General features: G+C 50.4%; 3 protein-coding genes across 3 annotated transcripts; all 3 read right to left on the reverse strand.

Moving 5' to 3' along the window:
• Positions 1-587: 587 nt before the first annotated feature.
• Positions 588-13266, reverse strand: TGME49_318510 (N-ethylmaleimide-sensitive fusion protein, putative; the record flags this gene model as incomplete). Its single annotated transcript, XM_002369749.2, has 20 exons — positions 588-793; positions 1196-1280; positions 1912-2043; positions 2290-2453; positions 2928-2994; positions 3998-4147; positions 4649-4728; positions 5489-5564; positions 6169-6318; positions 6852-6947; positions 7342-7407; positions 8149-8220; positions 8815-8901; positions 9478-9659; positions 9969-10211; positions 10831-10880; positions 11445-11571; positions 12002-12177; positions 12644-12756; positions 13207-13266. 20 exons carry the CDS (start codon positions 13264-13266, stop codon positions 714-716), a joined length of 2256 nt encoding a protein of 751 aa, XP_002369790.1. The 3' UTR covers positions 588-713.
• Positions 13267-14075: 809 nt separating this feature from the next.
• TGME49_318500 (cpw-wpc domain-containing protein) lies at positions 14076-17787 on the reverse strand. The gene is given in 22 exon segments (XM_018782929.1): positions 14076-14373; positions 14437-14598; positions 14651-14680; positions 14736-14798; positions 14855-14893; positions 14945-15013; positions 15073-15153; positions 15213-15336; positions 15391-15464; positions 15479-15559; positions 15624-15672; positions 15733-15763; positions 15821-15857; positions 15915-15992; positions 16046-16091; positions 16147-16238; positions 16299-16323; positions 16380-16424; positions 16484-16492; positions 16546-16662; positions 16804-16949; positions 17008-17787. 22 exon segments carry the CDS (start codon positions 17360-17362, stop codon positions 14348-14350), a joined length of 1779 nt encoding a protein of 592 aa, XP_018638003.1. The 5' UTR covers positions 17363-17787; the 3' UTR covers positions 14076-14347.
• A 345-nt stretch (positions 17788-18132) lies between these two features.
• Positions 18133-21646, reverse strand: TGME49_318490 (hypothetical protein). Its single transcript, XM_002369747.2, has 9 exons — positions 21093-21646; positions 20504-20583; positions 20159-20205; positions 19943-19998; positions 19473-19545; positions 19230-19355; positions 19057-19109; positions 18838-18919; positions 18133-18644 (listed from the first exon to the last, which is right to left on the reverse strand). The coding sequence occupies exons 1-9, from the start codon at positions 21150-21152 to the stop codon at positions 18577-18579; spliced, it is 645 nt and encodes a 214-aa protein (XP_002369788.1). The 5' UTR covers positions 21153-21646; the 3' UTR covers positions 18133-18576.
• Between the last annotated feature and the right edge of the window lie 258 nt (positions 21647-21904).

Here is a 21904-nt window from a genome sequence, read left to right on the forward strand (position 1 = left end):
GTTGACCTTTCCGAATGTACCACTACATGCAAACATATTTGCTCTTCAGGACCTGTCGACCTTTCATTCACAACGGGCTGCTGACCTACAGGAAAAGACGGTGAGATGTCTGTCCTCATCTGCGTTGCTACAGAAAAATAGGAAGTAACGCGACTTCACTACAGCGTTCACAGCAGATTGAAATCGTGTGGTCGTCTCGAAAGCGTCGAAGTCTGTTACAATTTCTTTGGGCCCGATGTTAAATATGGAGAAACAGAGTCATTCTATCCGTGGGAGGAGCGCTTGTGTTTTCTTGGCCTTGTTCGTATGTACCAACACCGTGGATGCTGTGTTTTAGGAAAGCCGTCTAAAGGAAGATCTGCCGTTTACTGCATGGGGGGAATAATGCGAATGCAGGACGCGGAACGCATCCTGTCAGCGATTCCTGGAGAACTGAACTAGTAGTCGTAGACAGCTGAAGTTGGGTAAAGGCCTCTACGAATATAAATTTTCGGAAACATCCGGCGTTCACCTGAAAATACCTTCCGCCAGACTGTCTTCAGAGGGGGTAATACAAATAATGAAGGGCGAAAACTCCGTGAAAAGTTTGAGAAGTTTTGTGTCTTTGACAAAAAGAGCAAACGACAACTGACGTGCGGTCGCCGTTCCGTTTCACTGCCACTGGACCGGTGTAAATGGCTGAAATCACGAAAGAGTTCATGCCGAGTAACGCATCAGAAGGGCATTGGGTCATAACTCCCCTCGTAGCCACAATCGTGTAAGCACTGAAGGAACGGGCCACATTTGATGGGACCTGAAAGTCACAGTATGTCACATCAAGACACAAGCACAACCGGACTTTGTCGGCAATGACAAAACATTTTACCTGCGAGTATCCTAGTAAACAGGAATGTTCGAAGCATGTCAAAGTGAGCGCTTCTGATCAGGGTCACGAGTGCGTGACCACTACCTCTGTTTACCGAACAATTTCTGTTACTCTGCAGTTACATCTCACTACCGCGCCATCAATGCTACCATTGTGCCGCCGAAATCCTGACCCATGAAACTACTAGGCTTGGAGTGTTAGTTTTGTAGAGTGGTTTGATGGTTCTGATCCTGCGACTGTAGACTTACGAGTAACTTTCCCTCTATTTTTGTGGCTGGGGAAATAGTGCCGCAGACACGAAAGAAGCTCCATTTTTGAATGAACGCTTACCGGGCTTCGAAAACTCCTTGGCCATATCAGTAACCAGGAGAAGCTGTTTGATGCTCACGTCATGAACCTTGCCAGACTCGCAGACCTTTACACACGGAAAGCACCAAGCAAACAAGGACTGCTGTTCAGTCCCTTCCATGACGTACGACACCATTGTGTCGGAGACGCCTTCGCAGTATTTCCACTGGGACGCAAGGGCAGAGTGTTCTTGAATTGAATTTTCTAAGTGGTTCTAACCGCTTAACTAATCAGAGGACGAAAAACTCGAGCTCACACTATACCCTATACCGCGTGCGATTTCGTCTCTGGTGCCTGGCATTTTATCACTTCACGACACCCGAAGATTCACAGAAAACTAACGACCACTCCGGACGACGTATCTACGCAGCCACAAGCGAACGCCCTCGTGTTCTCTTCTGACATCTCTTTGTTTTACACATCGTCAAAAGTGAATGGATGTGCATGGGTTTGAATATCTAATCGACACGGTCTCTTTGCCAAAACCGCTTCGCCACGACCCTCCGGGGATCTCGACAACCCTCCATGTTACGCTGCTGACACACGCGTGCTGTCTTGGAGCATCCCAGCGGCTGCGAGAAAGGAGCTTGTGGCCTGTGAGGCATGCTACCGCGCTGCGAGTGGGCGGTCTGTCTAATGATGTCTTCCCTCAAAACTTCAAAAACTGGATGTGCAAAGCTGAGTGTCGCTGTACTGACCAACGAAATTTCCTCCGGGGGAAAGACATGACGACTCCCGCAGTGTGCCTGAAGGACCGTCCGAATTTGGTGAGGACCGCGAACGAGCGGGACTTGCAAGGAAACATTGAAAGCCTTAGCAACGCCTGCCTCCTGAGAACAAGGAAGAACAAAACAAGGTCGTTCACTCTAGACTGATGTGGTTTCGCCTCTAGCACCAGCAGGTTTGAAAGCCAGCACAAAACGCGGAAGCCAAAAAGTCTCTCCACCCCGCAAGATGCCTCGAGGGAATGTAAAGATCCTTCTCAAGCGCAACCAAAACGGCTGCTTTCCTTGTAAAAAACGGATAAGTTTGGTAGATGATTCTGGCGTCTCGCCGGCACCAGGCAACTACATTACCTTCATGAAATCGAATTCAGAGGTAGTGGCGAGGATAAGGAGGCGACGGTTTTCTTTCGCAGGCATCTTCTTCACCAGGACAACGAGAGCCTGAAGGACGGCGTTGCTGAACCGCGGACCTATGGGAGTGAAGTCGATAAGCCGTTCGATGTTGTCGATCATCACTGTCAAAACAGACAAGCAAAGCGGTTGCACGAATGTAGAATGCAAACAAAAACACAGTGGCGTCTCGCCAGAGACGCATACCAGAACCGACGAACCCGCTCATTGGGCAGTGCCGAGCAACTGAAAATCTGCATGCGTCTAATACATATATATATATATATATATATACGCATATACGTATCTATCTATCGATCTATATATATATATATATAATATGGATCTGCAAGTGGTGCTGGCGAAGATGTTTTCGCCCAATCCATATCTCAGCATCGCACTGCCACACCCAAGAGGCATTTATTTTCTGTGCATTCACTTCTTGAGGACTTGCGAGTGTATCTGCTAGCGCCTTTCTACTCGCGGGATCGGGAAGCCGATACGAGCTGTAGGGGTCAGGACCATGTGCCCACCTGTGGTAGAGACGAGAAATGTGACTTTCCCTTTAGCATGTCAAAAAACAAACAGAAGAAGCTTACGCAAAGAAAGAGGGCTTTTGTACGCGTCGTCGAATGTCCGTGACAAAGAATTCGTCCGAGCGGCCTCCTGACAAACATGACACACGCACGAACCCGCCGCACCAACCGGCGACGCAAGCCCTCATGGGTGGAACATCCAGACTCGAAGACATTGGCAGGCAGGTTTGTGTACGTGAAGTAACAGTTTGGTAGACAGGAATGAAAAGAGCTTGATAGAGGTACATAAACACACCAATAGGCATAGGCACGTAGACTGATGTAGATAAATGGACACACTGATAGACATAGGTAGGTATGTAGACAGGGTGATGTAGATACAGAAAGGAAGGGGAGAAAGGGAAAACGACACGAGGTGTTCTAGTCGTTCAAGATGTGAAGTCTGCATGGCTCGCTCCTCCTGCATCGCAAAAATGCGTGCAGGTACGTAATCATGTCGAAGGACAAAATGCATAAGCACATGTTTACAAATTGACACATGCAGGGAGGTTTAAAAACAACTGCGTGTCTGCTTTGTTTCTGCTGTGTTCTGGAGTTTGCGCCCGTAACAAAGCATCCGAGTTTCGGAACAGATTTCTCCCCGTCAACCTGGAGGTGCTTGAGAAGTGCGGCTTTTCTGTGCCGCCGCTTCTCAACAGTCTTTGCACCCTACGTTGCATCCAAACGCCTCGTTGCTGGCCCCACGAAGTGACTGAACCTGTGTCGCCTACATAGTGTCTCTGACTACCCCTCACAAAAGGTAAACTTTGCAGAAGTCCAGCAGCGTGGAGATATACAACTCCGTCGTTCCCCAGGCACACAACGGGGTGGGCAGCCTGGCGACTCCTAACAAGCGGAACGGCGAAGAGAGACGAACTGGTTCACAAGGTCACACCGTGCATTCCTCTAAGAAATCTTGATCTGCCACAGGCTCGGGATATTTAAGTCCCGCTACGCCTCCTACGACGATCACGCCGCGGCTTCGGAGACTGTGACGTCAACCGAGCGGCGAGAAGGGCCGCGACAGGCCTTGACAAAAACTGCTGCCGGAGTTCTGGCAAGGTATCGAAAGTTCGCAAATGCCTCGCTCTCACCGAGAAACCAACGAAGTTGTCGGGGGTGACAAGTTTCATGAAGGGAAATTGCGCCTCCTTGGCGACGTGAGCGGCCAGGGCGGTTTTGCCGCTTCCTGGCGGGCCGTGAAGAAGAATGGAGAGAACCTGGGTGTTCTCGCTGTCTCGCACCTGAGAAGCACGAACGAAACGAGCAACTCCTCAACTGAGAGTCGCCTACGCGCTTTGCTGCCTGTGTAGAGAACGTAGCAAGGCCGCGGACGGCGACCGTGATACGTGCATAGCTTCTAAGGTGGAAGTTTTCAGAGATACACTGGACATTACTACACGCAGTGCACTCAACGTGTTGGAATAGAAACACACAACAGGACTTGGACCTGGGAAACACAGACCTTCACAATCTCGAATTCAACGGCGCAGCCGTGAACAACAGCAACGAAAGAAACAGAACGGAGAGGGGCGAACAAGGAAGAGACCGCCGCGGAACAGGCTAGACAGAGACAGACGAGGAAACACCAGACGACTTTTTTACTCAGTGCACTTCATCTAGAAAAGGATTTTGCTGGGACCGTATGCTTTGTAAGAGTCAAAACCGATGCGGAAGCAGCTGGATCGGAGAAGGAAAAAAACTCACAAGCCCAAATTTAGACACAGCAATTACCCGTGTCTCACTTGTTGGGCAAGTGTCGTGCATGTCTGGAGAAGGTGGTCGAACTCGGGGCCGTAGGAAATAATGCCGTTTCGGAGACAGCCTGAGAGAAGACGGCGAAGAATCACCCGGGAACTCCACAAAGAACATGTGCGTGTTAAAAGGGCAAGCGAAACCTCCCGGAAGAGGCGCGAAAAGGGGTCCAGAAAATGTAGTTTCCGCACAAAAGGCCGTCTTCAGTTTCTTTTTTTGGGACATGTAAGACCTAAGTGACACGTTCGACAACGCTAAGAAGAGCCAAAAATACTTACACACGCGTCTCCACGTGTATGACTTTTGTGTCCCCCATCCAGTGTTCAAATACGTGTAGCATCGCGAATCTGTTACGTGCACTTGAACAACTCAGTGGAATCTAACTCGTGCCTGACTTTTCAAAGGTGTACGACCCTGAATGTACTGGTCCAGGCTTCTGAGCAGAGAACTCCTCAACTTACTGTCCCCCATCCAATCGTTTCACAGACTGCCGTTTTCAGAAAATCGCGTGAGCCACTGTCCACACTGTTTCGCGAACGTGAACTGCAAACTTTGGCATGCAAGAGAGTCTTCCGCGCTGATCCCACCCAGGTTTCACTCGTTGATCAACACACATCGGCACAGCCTTCCTGTTAGGCAGGCTACGCTGAGTCGGCGCGTCGAATCCGCGTTCGACACACATACACACACACAGAGAGAATACGCATAGCCGTGATTTCGACAAAGAGAACTGTTCGTTCTTTACATCAAGACAGCTGCGGATCAATGGAGCGCGACCAACACTGAGGGCCTGAGAGACACGAAGTGTGCTTGTGTCGCTGAAAACGTACTGTCAAAGAGATCTTCCTCTGCGCCGAAGGCGGGCTTGACCTCCGTCAGGGCGTTCTCAAAGTCGAGACGAGTAACCTGCAGAAAGACGAACACGAACAGAATCCGGGAGATGCACAGGTCTGCATCGCCGCAGTCGCCCGTATGACAAGGCGTGCAAGCAAGGAGAAAGGGAAGTCGGGGAGGGAGAAACGTTACTCCGACGAAGACGTTCTTCTGTGTACCCAGAAAGTCATAGGCAAGCGGTGGAATTCGCCAAACAGACGAATCGGGTCATGGACCCACTGCGCGAGAACGGACGAGAGCAGGAGATGCGGCAAAAACGATTCCAGCCCCGTTTGAGGCCTCATCACATATTAAAGACGATTCCGCCTTCGGAGATCTTGCTTTCACGAAGGCAGCGATCCGGATGTACAGACGCTCCTCAAATGTCCCTTACGTCTCCTCCGTCCTCTAAACATACCTAGACGTCCGTTTAGCCCTAAAATTCAAAGCTCGCACTTTTCTTTTCACTTGAGGCTGGCCGAAGACACCAGATGCTGTGGAGCCTCGTTGTCGGGGAAAACACACGAACGCACTTGCAAGTAATTTGCAGAGCAAGACTGAATGGTGAACAAGCATCTTCAAGATCGAAACAAGCTGTCTGCTTTGCGGCAATTTCACCTCCCCACAAAAAGCTCACTTTGATAGTCTCCACGTCTGTCGGCTTCGACAAATCCTTCACATTCACGTTGCGCTGAAAAGCATACGAGGCAGCGCTGCGCACGAGCCCCTCGATTTCCGCCCCGGAGAAATTCTTCGTCTCTGCCGCGAGCACTGCCAGATCGACGTCCTGTCGAAGACGAAACGGAAACAGAGCTATTTTTGCGTTTCTTCGCCGAACAGAAGCCGAGCCAGCGAAGAGGTCTCCGCATGACGAGAGCGCTGGTGCTTCTTTCTGAGAGGGCAGAGACCATCAGCCTGGTTCGTCCCGGCAGCTTCGTCCTAATCTATCCAAAGCCACATTATTTTGTAAGGATAAGTTCTAGCAACGCCCCAAACCCACAGGCTCGTTAGCATGTACGTCATCCCTCATACACACAGAACGACCCACAGTGCGACACAACATCCAGTTCAGCTTGAGAGAGCACGCTCAGTTCCTCTGGAGATCGCCGGTTGTCTTGCGAGCAAACTGGCGTGTATTTTTTAAAATGTATCCCTTTATGGAGAGACATATTTCCCGAATATTTCAAATATAATACTAGTGTGAAAAGTGGAATTCAATTTGCACAGGACGACAGACACAGACGAACAGAAAGTCTGAAGAAGCTCTCATCGAATTCAAGACCCGCGTCGCGACCTGTCTTCCCCCTTAAATGGGCGTACGTTGCCGAGACGACCGCTCTCGCGCATTTGCTTCGTATGAATGCTCAGGATCTGAATTCGGCCTGACTCGTCAGGCAACCCTATCTCAATATGGACCTGAAAAGCAGAAGAAACGGTAAAGCTGACGCTTCCTTGATGTGGCACTCCCGCTCTCGCCTCCACTGGTTGTTTCTTAGGGCCAGATAAAGTGCAGTTCAGAGAGTCGTGTCAACGACACACCTGAAACGTAGTGTCCTGCGAGACGCCAAAGTCTCAAATAAGGTATTGGAGAAAGGGTGACCGCTGTGGCTTTGTAGTGAGAGTAGAACCCCAGAAACTCTTAAGTCCCCATGGCGATACACGTCCGAAGACGGCCGAAGCACATCCCCCGTGGTCGCGGAATGCGGTGCGTTCGACAGCAACGCGTCTGATCGCTTGGTCGTGGCGAGTGCCTCTTGAGCTCCGACAAGGAAACGTCATCTTGTCAGCAAGCGAAGGTGATAAATCTTACCTCAAGACGTCCGGGGCGAAGGAGGGCCTCGTCGATCATGTCAAGTCGATTGGTCATGCCGATCAACTGCGAAGAGAAACAGATTCTAAATCAGCTGCTCAATAGCAGTCTCTCCCCACGCGCGAAGACAAGCACACGAAGGGCGGAGGTGGCGCATACGAGATGGTCGTAGCGATTCAAGTATGCGACGTGGTTTGGAAATCAACTGGAGAGACATGCCGGTTCTATCTATAGTGCCCATACACCAAAAACATTCGAAATATACAGTCTTCCCGTCGCCACGAAAAACGAAGCCGCCAGGATTCACTCTGAATCTCTCAACACCAAGATCATCTCGTTCTTTCCTCCACAGTGCATGTCCATCTATCTCAGAATATGGACATCTTTTTTTGCGTCTTCCGTTTCGTTCGCTGTTCAGTGTCAGGCGTCTTCTTCCCAGTCCTTCTTCCCGTTCTTCCTTCGGGATCTGTCTCTGCCGAGTTTCCTATCTATTCTTATGTTCACCTTCCCATCTCCCTGTCTGTCTCGACCGCTGCATCGCTACAAAAGAGACGCAAAACGAGGACATCTTCAGCTCTCCACCTGCGACTCTTGCTGTGCGAATACCGAGACGCAAGCTAAAGACGTCGCCCTGTAGGAAGAGACACCAGTCGGTATGAGCTTGGACGGCGCGATACGCGCTTGTACCCAAGGACACGAGGAGAGATATGAGAGGCACAGGAAAGAGGTACGACGAATGGAGAGGCGTGTGCAGGGACAAACGCGTTCAAAATCTTCTGCTTCTCCCCTTATCCGACCGTAGCTCACCAGAATGTTGTTGAGAGCCTCAACACCGTCAATCTTCGACAGAAGTTGGTTGACAATACTGTCGTTCACACCCTAGGAAAAAGAGAGGGGAGACACCGGCAACGAATCACGACGAGTGCTTGAAATCTTCCTGCAGATTCCTCCGCTCCGTTGCCAGTGCAGAAAATAGCGCGTCGTTCGAATCTTTCGTCTGCGTCTACAGCTGCCGTGTTCAGCACCATGTTGTCGAGTTTCAAGCCGAGTGTATACTTCTCTTTCTACGTTGTCTCGTCCACTGTCCACGGCAGGTCTCCCCCCTCCCCGCTTCTCTCTGACATGGCACGCAGACTTGCAATAGGGAATTGTAAGTCTGTAATGTCGAGCCCCAGACACGGTTTAGAAGCTTTAGACAACTTGAGCTCTCTCTGTATCTATATTTTATAAACGCTGCCTCTAAATATCAATCAGTTCGTAGCAATATAGAGTACACGCTTCAATTCGTGCTTCGCACTGAAAAGGGTTTCGTCGCCGTCAGAGTCCAGATCGGAGGCAAAGACGGAGTTTTCGTTCAGAATCAACGAACTGGGTGGTGAACACGAGCCGTCCACGGCTTTCAGCACATGCGTTACACCTTTGGGGAAAAGTGACTCAGCTGCATGCAGAGGGGAAAAACGCCGGCGAGCGTACCGCAGAAGACGGATTCGAGCCTCGCTGTTTGCAGATGGCGTCGATTTCATCGAAGATGATGATGTGCAGAGACGCGTTGTCTCCGAGCTGTACACACGCAGATTGTCCGTGGCCGGGACAAACGCGAAGCGCGAAAAAAATATGGCTGTCGCTTCTCTTTCTGCAGCGAGGGCTCTGTACTACGGGTACTGAGACAAACCATCAATCACGCCAGAAAGCGCTGACTTTGGGTCGACGACTCCGGGTTTGCCAAGCAACACAGCGCTCTGGGTCTTGTGGAAAGCACTCCATCTCCATGCAGAGGAAATCAGTTTGTGTGTTTCGCGACCGCCATGTTAGGGGCATCTACTATAGTGGTGTCAAGCGTAGACTTGAACTACTTTTTATGTCGTCTAGAGGAGACAGACAGACGCAGATCGTAGGCTGTTTGCTTCCGCAAAAAGCTTCTTCTGCCTTGCCTAGCTCCAGAGAACCCAGGAGAAATGTTTCCGTGAATTTAGGTTCCACCACTCAAGTGTGTTTTCTTTGCAGAGCGTTCAGAAAACTTAAGAGGTCGCGAGGGTTGATGAAGGCACCTTCTTCTGTGATTCGACCGGACTGTTTTCGAAAGGCTTCGACAATGGAGAGACGCCAGGATCTTGCTGGAGTGTTTTACGGACCTACCTTCCTGTACTCGTCTTCTGCCGCCTTGAATAGGTTGCGAATGTTCTCTTCAGACTGGCCGACATATTTGTTGAGAATCTCAGGACCGTTGACGATTACAGGCTCTCGCGCGCGAAGACTCTTCCCGATCTGTCGAGCAATCAGTGTCTTTCCGGTTCCAGGTGGACCGTACAGCAGCATGCCTGTGAAGAAGAAACGCGGTGAACTGAACAGAGAGAAGAGTGGAGGGCCAACAGAAACCGAGAAGTGGAACAGGCCGACAAAAAGAGAGCACTCCGTTGAGGAACAAGAGGGAAGCCGGGGGGAAGGTGGAACCAGCAGCGTATTCTACAGACAGGCGGAGGCATTGAAACATCTTCGCATGCAGTGCTAGTGAACGCCAGCGCGGCCGCACTCAGTGAGACACCCACTACTACTCAACGACCGCATGCAAACACAGAATCCAGGGTTCGCCTCCTCCGCTAAGAAGACAGAACGCCGTGGGCGGCTACCTCGAACATGTTTGATCCCCATTTCTTGGACGATGGCAGGAGGGAAGATTCGTGAGGCAAAGGCCCTTCGAAAAATCTCGTTGAACTCCTTGTCCAGCCCTCCAATTCCCAGCTCCTCAAAATTGAAATCTGGAGTCAAGATGTTTCTCTGCAGCATCCGCCGGCTCTGCACGCAGACGCGACCGTCGTCTGCCCCGACAAAAAGCACCTGGGTCTTCTCCGTCAGCTGTCCACGTGTGAGCACTGCGAGCGAAAAGCAGGAATGTCTTCGCTGTCGGAATGAGCACATCACAAACCGTCTTCTGAAAGGTTGACTTCGCAGAGCGCAGCCTGCCCTAGTCCCGAAAAATCTCGGTCACTTGACACGGGGACGACGAGCTTCACAGACACTCTGTTGCACGGCCATACCAAGAGCTCTGACGGGCTGCCTCAGACAGAAACGCAGATCGCGCTGGATCCTCTTGCTTCCCCGCCCTTTCTTTCTTTCATGCCCTCACAGGACACGTAGGTTTCCCCTCTGTCAGAAAAGAGTCGCCTGCAAGACACTTTCTGAGTCTTCAATTGCCTCTGTTACACAACGGAGAAAAAACGGAAGCAACTGGTCGCAAAATGTCTCTTCTGCGTGGTATTCTGGCAGACACAACGAACACAGGATCGAATCGTGCACACGGAAACATCGACAGGAAACGTCCTAACAGCGGCTACCCTAAATTTCTCCTTCCCACGAGAAGCGAAGAAACTGTCCAGTGCAAGGAAGAAAATGCATGCACGAACGGGCATTTAAATAGATCTCTGGACACAAGTCCCTGATGACGTGCGAGAAGACTGAGACAAGTTGGAAGTCAGTGTCGAGGACGCTCACGTCTGGAGCTTTGTCGGCTCGTCCCCTCGAAAGGCAGCATCTCCTTGACCCTGAGAGAAAGGAAAAGGACGGCAGCGGAAAACAACCACTGCGCGGATAAAAAACCGAGTTGCGTTGACAAACAGAAGGGGTGCACAAAGACAACAAACACAGGGAAGCGCATATGTGCACGTCTTCATGCAGCGTATCTACAAATGTGTAAACTCTCCGCGAAAGAGCAGTGCAAACGATTCTTCAGCTGATCTGTCATCTGCGTCTCGTGCCCCGCGTCAGATGGTCGGAAACACATGGGCACCGAAAGTATAGAAACAGAGACACCACGGGAAAAGCTTCCGACAACCGAAGCACACACAAGACCGTCAATGAATAGGTTGACTCCAACAAGTCAGAGCCAGGCCAATGCGGCTGTCTAGTACTTGATGGTGTACGAAATCTCCTGTCAACATCTGGGAAGGACGAAGCAGTAAAAAGTCCGCACTGTGCCCAGACACAGCTGGACAGACGGGTTGAAGAGGAGGCACTTGAAAGCAACGTCGAGGTGTTTGGCAGGATAGTGGAATGCCGCTGCGCCCGAACTCCCAGGCCAGTAAAGAATCTAAAACTGTGCAACTTACGTCATCTTGAGGGCCTGCCTCTCGTCGAGCTTCATAGCTACACTCTGGTGCTGCGTAAAGATCTGTCGGCAAAAGAGAGACCGAAACTCCTCTTCCAGCTTGTCATCGTGCACAACGATTCGCGACTCTGTTCACCGCAGCACAACGATCGGCAATCACGAGTAAAAGCACGAAGGCTGCGCGGACAAACGCGTCGCACCAGGAGGCACTCCGGCCGAAGAAAAACGGTACAGAAGCGACATGTGACAAGTACACGATGTGCCGCCGAAAAGCAGACATCCACTGTAACTGGATCGCAAAGGCAACCGACGTTGTGAGGACGCAGAAAACCATGCAAATATCGCCTTTGTGTGCTTGTGCCCATTACGCCTTACGCACTAGCGCACGATACACACGAGGCACAAGTCTCGGCGCCATGCATCGCATGTCAGTCAAAAAAACGGCGCAGTTCACGAGACAGACCAGGAGACTCCGAATCAACGCCACAGTTCTCCCTGTTCAACGGCGGAGTGACCGAGAAAAACAGACTGGACATAGCGTTGGCAAGTTTCTGATACCTGGTTTGAGGTAAGTGGAAACCTCGACTTGCATCACTCCAATCTGGTACAGATGCTCGCGGTCCGCCGGGAGCTGAAAAGGTCGAAGTGCGACCTCATCTCTCAATTGAATTCTCGCACTCTCCCGCTGACACGTATTCAGACCGATCTCATTTTCTTGGAGCAATCCATCGGGCCTGCACTCGTACAAAACGTCAACCGTAAGTGTTTCGACACACTTGTTCGTTTTGCAACTCAATCACCAAGAACACGACACAAAAAAAGGAAATGAACTTGGGTAGCGAGTCTCGCCGTAGAAGAGGCAGAACTCGGCCCTTGTCGCTGTTGAAAGCTGTGCTCCGAGTGGCTTCCCTGTGGTATCACTCAATAAGCATATTTGGACCGAAACTCGTGCAAAACAGGAACATGTGGCTGTCTGTGTATGCAGAAGTGGGGACAAGGGGCTATACGCTCGACCGTTGGTGTCGTCATAAGATACGCCATGGCAATGTTCTCTCACAATCCAGGATTCATATCCGTCCAGGCCTCATCATCCCGTGGTGATGGAGGGATGTCCGTTGCCCCCGACATGCGCTTCATGCAACACCGATGGGGAACAGTAAATACTTCCGATGCTCTGTTGTTTCATGAGTATCATCTTACATGACAGAAACGACAATGTTCTTCACCTCGCAGAGGATTGCATTGCCGGACACATCCCCAGATGACGCCGCCGTCTGTCGGAGGGTGGCGTATACCCGTGGGTTGACGTATGCCTGAGGCAGCAATCAGACGTGTGCATACGGTCAGACGAAGAACTGGAAATGACAACGCCGTAGACGGGGCCACAGCGAAAATGGGAAAGCAGAAAACTGTGAAGCCTTGAGTTGTGGCGTCCTCTAGCCCGCACCGTGGCTCTGCTGCAAAGTAGGGCTGCAATATATGCTTTGGATCCCCGTTTTTCGCACATGAATAACAAGAAGAGAGACCCCAAAAGATGTGTCCGTGAACAACGCACACGCGTGCCCGGCAGCAGCACATCTAAAAGCGTAGGCACGAGGTGTAAGGCTGGCAACAACAAATTGGGGAGAGAGGGGCATGAAACGTGACAAGAGAAGGTCAGTCGCTAGGAGTTCCTCTGTTCAGAAACTGAAGTTCACGACAGGAGAAACTTGTCGCGGCTACTTCCTTGCTGAAAGCTCATCGAGCGGCAACGGGTCTCTTACGCAGTTTGTGAAGGCCACATCCTTGGACGGCAGCTTGACAGTGGTCAGTACGAATGCCATCTTCTCCCAAATGAAGACGATCACAAAACGTGGAGGTATCTAATTTTTGGGAGGGTGAATTGGCTGAACGAGACTCAGTCCAGCGGGCTTTCCACGTAGGACTGCACGAGGAGAAAAAGTGATGCATGCGGCCAACAAGACACTGTGCTGCTCTTGACTCGGTAGCCTGATGCTAGCAGACACACTGGTCAAGCCCCGTGCCCTTCTGCAATTGTTTGAAACAGGAAAAAGAAGTTCATGAAGTGAAGCCTTCATAGCAATAAACAAAGTTACAATGGGAACCTGCCCAAACGTAGCATTTAGCATGACGCTGTCACGGGTGAACAACAGGAGAGGGGGTGCATGCCCAGGCGGGAGACGCAGCACGATGATGGCTTTAAAAAAAACAAAGCCAGTTGGAAGAGGTGGAAGGCAGAATGAACGGAGAATCCTTATCACTTCAAGTGACAAAATGAGTGAGGATTTATCTTTAGTAAGTGTCGGTCAGCTGTGAAGATTAATCATAGCAGAGCACGGTTGCAGGCCAGTTCGCTGAATCTGCGGTACAACCCAACCACCAAAAACCAATGGTAAGCTTTCTGTCATGAACTGTTCGGCGTGTCGCATATGATGTCAGCGTATCTTTCATCGTGTCCACTTTGGCCAAGGCTAATCCAGTGTGCGTGAGGTCCCTAGATTTTCAAAAAAGTGCGGTGGAGGCCACCTGCTCCGAAGCTGATACCAGGTTCCCGTCCACAGGTGGCCGAGGTGTCTCGAGCGCTGAGGTCAGCGATCCCATATACCACGTCACTTTAATGTTAAATTTATTGGCGATGACCCCAACTGTTGCAGCGTCACCTGCTGTGTCGATGAGGACAACGATCCAAATGAAGTTCGGTCTTGTTACATCGGATACACTGATGAACCCGCACATCATTGTGAGATCATTCGAGGCACAGCGCGGTGACATAGTCCTATGGCATGTGCGAATCCTGTGCTGATCCTCTCATTTTATCTTCCGGGAGTCTGCATACAATTTCGTGGAAAACAGCGTGCGACGCGGAGTTAAACATCCACCAGCTTCGTCCCACCACAACGCACCCTATGTGAGAGTATGCGCATCGCTTGCTGTTTGAATATGAGATATGTGCTGTTTCGCGAGTGTTGCGCTGTGATTCTGTATAACCTCACCTGCGGTTCCTGTGAGCAAGCGTGTTGCATCGAATCCGTCAGTCAATGTGAACGCGCCATTGATTGTGTCAATGGGGTAGCAGTCAATGTTGCAGAGTTTCAGCAGAGTTTGCTTTTGGTCGTCGGATAACGATCCCCATTCTTGAGGCCTCTTGCAGGGACCTGCAGCGATAATGCAATGGATTGTCTTACAGCGTCACGTGTTTGACCGAACCTGTATATAACGGCCCTGGCTCGCACCACCCTGCACAACCATAGTCACATTCACTCTCCACTGCGCGCAGCTTGGCAGGGCCTACCTGGTTTTCGCGGGATTCGCTGCCAGCCGATAGGGCATCCGGAGCAATTTCGTGTCGCCTGCCCTGTAAACTCAAAAACATGCAAGGGCCCCAAGACAGTCACATGCACTAGATCATACCTTCGCAGGGCCAGGTCACGCGGCATCGCCTCTCGAACTCTGGGGAACTCGATGTAATTTGTGCATTGCAGCGATTCAGGATCTCGGTACCTTGCTTGTCGTGCTCAGACATGAAGTCAAAATGCGTAAGCGAGGGACACTGGGTCGACGATGCAAAGCCTGGGTAACACCAAGTCTGGTTAGTGGCAGATTCGACGTTTAGCGAGAACAGTCCTTACTCTCTGGCGCACGACATGCTCCAGAATCCATCAGGTTCATCCAACCCGACGGGCATGGGGCTGTAGAGTATGCTCGCTTGCCTGCCGCACAGTTTGACTACAGCAGAGTATGTATTATATCACTGATAATATAAACGTACAAGATGCGACAGTTGTCTGTTCTACGCACGGCCACCGCACATTGCATTCAGCGGCAAAAGCCTGTCGCGCCTGTGGAGTGAGTCGCTGGAGGTCGCGAGTATCTGAACAGGCAGAAGCGAAGCCCTGTAAATTCGATGGGTAAGGTGTGTCGCAAGGTGATGCTGTTGACATTCCTACCGAGGGAGGCCGGCACATGTGTGCCTCAGCATCATAGAACCAGCCGTTGGGGCATGTGTGTGTGTAATCACGAACTGATCATCACGACTGATGTTGATTGTGAGCTGAAGCACACGATCCTCAAGTTCCTTACCGCAGTCCACTTGCTGACACGGCCATTCAACCTGGCCTAAATCACATCGAGAATGAAATGAAGTAAGGTCGTCTTCCAGTGTCTTCCAATGTCTGCATACATGCAACGGCAAAACGTTCCTTGTCTGCTGCTGGAAGCCCTGACAGGTCCTGCAGGGGAAAACATCGACAGAAGGTTTGTCCCCTTCAACATGTTCTTGACTTTCTCACTTGTTCTGCCTCGCAATGGCCCTTATAATCGCTGAGGATGAAACAACTGAAAGTTGTGTCGAGTCAGTTGGGAGATGATGACACTTACGCTGGCGCAATACATTTTCCGTTGTAGCTCCATCCTTCTGAGTGTACTCTATGCCATGCGCACTTGGTCCAATGAATGATAATGAAATTTGTACCTGGGCACTCTAAGGAGTAGTTACGTCCTCCACGAGCATCACAAACGGCATCCATACACGGCCACCTCATTTTGCACTCTGAGCAAGCATTTGCTGATGTTTCATGCGGCCACATAAAACCGTAAGTGTACCTAAAGAGATCTGCGACTTGTCTTGAGGTGTCTTTGCCTCAAAGGCCTGCCGAGAAAGGGAGCTTAAGGCATGCAAGTCGTCGTGGAAATGCAGTACGAACCAGAATATGAGGGCATGGGCCGCTGTAGTCGACCGGGGCTCGGCATTCAGTGTCGCTTATTTCTTCCCATCCGGCAGGGCACTTCTTGGCATCTGCGATATACTCAGATAGTTCGTTTATGGATACTCCGCAGCAACCGCTGTCAGGCTCACAATTTCTAGGGCAAGTCAGATCAGCCTAGATCATGCGACGATCAGGTAATTAGAACACGATCATTGCACGAAGATGCTTACGGGTGGCTCCAGTTCTTGCCAGGCGGCTTTTCTTGCCTGTTCTTTCTGGAAACAGGTGTGAAACACTGTCGATTTTGACGCAGATATGCGGGGTGTTATTTTACCAAAACTTGCTGTATTCGCGGTGTGGGAGGAACGACGGATGAAGCGGCAAATTGTGTGTTACCTTTATGGTGAGCGGGATGTTCGTGTTCATCAACGGGTAAGTGAAGGGCCGGTTGGGCACAGAAGAAGATGCTGTGAAGAACTCTAACACCTTATTCGCTAGGGTGCCTCCCAGACTCTGTAGCAGAGAAGCAAGATTTACTGTGGAGTTAACGAAGTGCGAACATACTGCCGTGTTGTTGTCGGCCAGTCAGCACCTACAGTTCGGTATACTTGACTGAGATAAAGGAAACGGCTGGATTGACATTGGTGCTGGTACTGGAATGGACACTGCAGCAGCCGGAACTGCCGCCGCCGACACAATGGGTACATTCCCTGTGGCCGCAGCGGCAGGGGCTGGCTGACGCGCTGCACACAGTTGCGCGGAAGTTGCGGCCGCTGCTCCTTGCGCCATGCCGACAACAACTGGGCAATAGTCGCTAGCAACAATAGCACGTGAGACACGAGTTGAGATAGCACGCACCTGGAAGCTCTCCTGCAGGCGGCGGCATAGTCGGTCCTGGTGGTGTAGGCGAAAGCGACTGCCCACTTAGTGTTGTTGTTTGCCCGTAGAGGAGATTTGTGCCCGTTGTCCCAGCTACAGGTACGCCAGGTGCGCTAGGAAGAGAACCAAACACTGGATCGTTGACGGTTTGCCCTGCCGGTATTGCCCACTGATATCCTGGATTGGCTACCTTAATGGGATGCCCCCACATATCTCTTTGATACGCCCCAGCAGTTGGCTCGAGATTCGATAACAAGCGATATGCTGCTCGGAACGCATCCACGCGGGTGGTCCAGGCTATTAAAGCAGCCCCGAAGAGGCAACCAATCTTCATGTTGTGCACTGTTCAATTTACTGGGTCACAAGGTACGCCGTTTTCCGAGAACACAACCGAATAGGCCACAAGTATGTCAAAGACTTCAACTTCCCTCTTAGCAGCAGCATTTTGCAGTGTCTCACGGTGGCTGTACACCCCACAGATGTCTAGTAATGTTCTCCTAGCAGTAGTGAATTTCCGCGCATTTCCAGGCTTCTTTAGCAATAGGCCCCAGAAGAAAAACCCAGCTTCGAACCGCTGTTGTAGCCTTACTACCGTCACTGAGCTAGACATTTTTCCTTGCGGCAACGTATACCGTTCAGTAAAAGGTCGCGGCAGTCCAACGTAATTACGTTTCCGTTGAATTATTGTTGGTAGTAATTTGCGGCATTCTCTTGGTTCAATGAGTTCACGTTCCGGATGGTGCCGCATTTGTTTTGGCTGTTGGGCAGGCCCACAATTTAAGTCAGTTGATAGTAACTACCCGTGTTTCATTGAGAGCAGATGTGGCTGTTCTCAGAATGCGGATCACATCCTGCCACATGGGAGGTCCTGTGCGACCAGCCGTCGCATAATTTTTTTTTCACAAGCACCTTCGTGCTAACACTCAGTTGCCCAGGCGTCCGACGAGTGCTACCGCCAGGGCGCACTCAACTGCAATGGAGAGTGTCACGATTTCCTCTTCGTAGGATATCGAGGATGGTTTTAAGAGGAATCATGCGGTCACCCGGGGAGAATCACCTGGTCTCTCGTAGAAAAGTTGTATCCCGTGTTCCAAAGGACATAAGAAACCTACAGGCGCTTAGAATGTATAGCAGTGTCTGAAGTTGTTGAACCACCTGAGATGTACAAATAACAGATCTAGACTACGTGACCACGCCAGCATCCGCTCTTCTCGATTCGCAAGCACCCGCCACGGCTCGTGCGGAGTAATCGCCTTAACGGAACAAAACAAGGATAATAATGTAATACTATGTGAGGTGAACTGGGCTTACCACTTGCGCGTGCGGAAGTGGTACTGCCAAAGAAGTATGACTCGGAGAGCCGAATTACAAAAATTGCCGGCCATGCTATCTGCACAACCGTGCACAGTTACCATTGGCAGCTGGCTCGAAGATTGAAACCATCTACTTATTAGGCATGGCGCCTGTTCTGAGCACCAAGCATGCTCCGCAACATCACCGTTTACAGGCGTGTATCCTCACGCAGCAAACAGAGGCTTCGAAGCTGGTTTATTCCAGACTGAAGCCGCCTGAAGCTCGCAAATATTCGAGCATGCCTTCTGGAAGAACTGGAGTCTCTGCATCAGATCAAGAACAGGTAGAGCATGGAAAATGATAACCCCCATCGAAAAAACATCCTTGAGGTATACACGCAACTAACATACTCAACATGCTGACGGCTATCATTTCCTTAAGAAAGATAAAACAGTCCCGTGTCTCTCTGTTGCTGATTGGGCGCGCCCACGGCTACTAAATCTTAGCTTTACATACCTCTGTCAGCACTGTTCTTGGTGTAGTAGCTTTTGGCTACATAACGGAACGGAAGGCAGACAGTCTCGCAGCCCCTGTCATCCTGCAGAGAAAAACCCATCCATACATGGAATCGAGAAGGGCCCACCGTATACCAGCAGACAGAACACTCCACAATGACAACGGTGGAATTATTGGCGGTGCTATCTGGACGTATCAGCTTTTGCGTCAGTCGCTTACCACGGGTATTTCGGGGTCGTCAACGAACGGGATATCCGAAAGGGGAATCCGATCTGCAAGAAGCAACCCAAAGCACGTACATGATGCTGTGTGACTGGACAGCAACGAAGAATGCATAGAAAATCAGACACCGAGTATCAGCTTCATCAAAGCCTCAGAGAACTCTTCCTCACCTTCCAAAATTATTTTCGTCACCAAGACTGCCGTATTCGTCGTCATTTGCTCAAATCCTAGATTTCGTGAATGCTTTAGATCGTGCTTGCGAACCTCCGCTGTCCGATCATCAGAAGGAACATTCCCTGAACAGTAGACAAGCACAAGTAACCTCCTTTCGTGAAACCTTGCTTTCACTTGGTCATGACCTCCAACTCCTGTCCAGCTCCGTCGCTTTCCAGAAGTCAACGAAAACCACCTACCAAGGATGCCACCAAAAACACACAGTTGGAACCTCTCTGCGTCTTCAGGTGACAGGGTCTCTTCGGCATCCATCTGAAAAACACAACACCACAAGAAATGGGAAAGTCTCGGATTTGTCATTTTAGGAGTAAACCCTACATTCTGTTCCATCGGTGAAACCCGAAGTACTCTGTGTCAGCACCTGAAAGAATCGACTGTGTTTATGGATCCTAGAAAGAGCAGGAAGACTAGTTAGAAAGCCATGCATGAGCAAGCCTGCAGGATCATGTCTGCATTGAACGCATCTCTGTCATACGCCGTCATGCGTCTTCCCCAACCAAGATTTCATATCTGTGGGCTCGGCCCAACCACGGTGACGGACATATACATTTCAGTCCGCAGTGCGCATATTTCTCTGACAGTGCCACAATGAACAGTTTTGAACACACGAAAGGGCGGAAATATTACGAACTGTGCGAGTTTGGCTTACGTCTAGCAAGACAGCCTTGTCCCACGCGAAGTCGTCCCTCAACTGGCCAATAGAGGCTGCAGGGAATAACATGCCAAGATGCCAGAAAAAAACTGTTCACACCTACATAAAGACCCATCATGTATTCACTACATTAACAGAGATGGATCAACCCTGAAATCGAACCCCCCTTCTACAACAGTGTCTGCGATGCATGCAGCAAATTTTCCGGCATACCTGTGAGAAACTTTGCGTTGTACTTTTTCCTGACATCCGGAATGTCACTGCAAACACACAGACATGGCGGAACAGAGATAATCACAAAACAAATTACAGTCGCGCTGTTCCTGTGTGGGTCCGCCTTTCACCGACGGGGAAGATGCCATCAGTGTCACTGTTTTTCTAAGTATTAGGGAATGCTTATACAGAGAAACAAGTATACATATGTATAGAGACGCGTCGACCTGACTCGAACATAAACTAATCGTCTCCCAGATACAAGCACCAAGCCTTCCTATGAATTCTTACCACTGGTCCTTAATTATCTCAGTGATAGGAAACTCCAAGTTCCTTCCTGCCTACCTCTCAATAATGTTGGCGAAGATGACCCGCTCTGGACCAATGACCTGGCAGATGTGCTCGTACTCAAGACTACACCATTCCTGTACATGGCAGAAGAAGGTGACAGCCGCAACCCTCGCATAGTGCCTCGCGAATGTTTTTCGAAGAACGAAATCAGTCGGTGGCGTCACCGAAACCATGCACCAAGAGCAATCGTTTGCCGCACTGAAGCAGCAGCATCAACAAACCGGCGTTGGGAAGAAAAGTCCCCCACCCTTGTACGCACATCTCCTGCAAAAAGTAATTGTTTTACGCGTTTATTCCCGGCCGAGGAAAAAGATAAGCGACTTCTCTGCGAGATTCGTTAGGTGATTCTTGGCACCGGACTACAGTTGTGCCCCGCCTGTTAGGCATGCTTGCCAATAGCCTCTACAGTCGCAACGTCGCTTTTTGGATCGTGTCCACCGCTTGTCTCTGCTTTGAATAAATCTCTTTCCCTCATCTTCTCGGATTTTCGCCGCCACCATTTCACGTTTTTTCCCACGTTTCTGGCGTTCAGAGGCGTCCGCGGGGCCAGCGGCTTTGCTGGAGACTGTGTATGGAAACTCACTTCAATTTCTTCCTCGATATTTTCAACGAGGTAACGTCTTTCAGACACTTCGGTTCCCATCGTGATAACCAGCGGTGCAATCCCTTTCCAACGGGAAGATGACTTTTCCGAAAGAAACCTGCGGTCGTGAATCTGCTCGAATGTTCGAGCAAGGGTTCCCGGAAAGGCAAAATCGAGGCGACCTGTCGATAGTTCCAGTGTTTTCGGATTTCAGGCAAGACGGCATAGGGCACGAATATGCGAGCAGGCCGCGCCTGTATCGGAGGAAATGAAACAGGCGTGCTCACCTGAGTAACAACTGGGTCACGGTAATCGGGTTTCAAGACAACGGAAGACAGACAGTTACATCCTTGATTCACTCACTCTTGAGTAAAGGTTGAGCAAAGGATTTTAAAGCAGTCGACTGACTATTTGAAGGAAACTCGGCTCTTTCTAAGGAACACGGAAGGCTGATGACCTGCCTAGCGGCAAATCGCTGCGGTGCTCAAGCTGGCACATGCAGTCACGCACACTGCCTGGCTTCTAGGTTGATAGTCGGACTGGAAAAGCCCAACAAAATGGGACGATCTCTTGCTGATATGCCAATCGTATCTCTTTATTTGCTTCTGCCTAAAAAAATCAAAGTTTTCTGGCCTGTATCAAGCCCTCTTTTTGGTGAGGATGGTTTTCCTCATGTTCGACGCAGGGAAGGCTTCTAGCAGAGCTGCCGCTGCGACAGACACTCGAGTGACTATGTTTCCATCGTGGACTCCTTTTTTTCTTTTCCCTTGTCGAGCGGGTTTCCAGACCTTCGTTTCCCTTAAAGTTTAACT

This window comes from Toxoplasma gondii, chromosome IV (genome assembly GCF_000006565.2).
Source record: "Toxoplasma gondii ME49 chromosome IV, whole genome shotgun sequence".
Classification (NCBI taxonomy): Eukaryota; Apicomplexa; class Conoidasida; order Eucoccidiorida; family Sarcocystidae; genus Toxoplasma; species Toxoplasma gondii.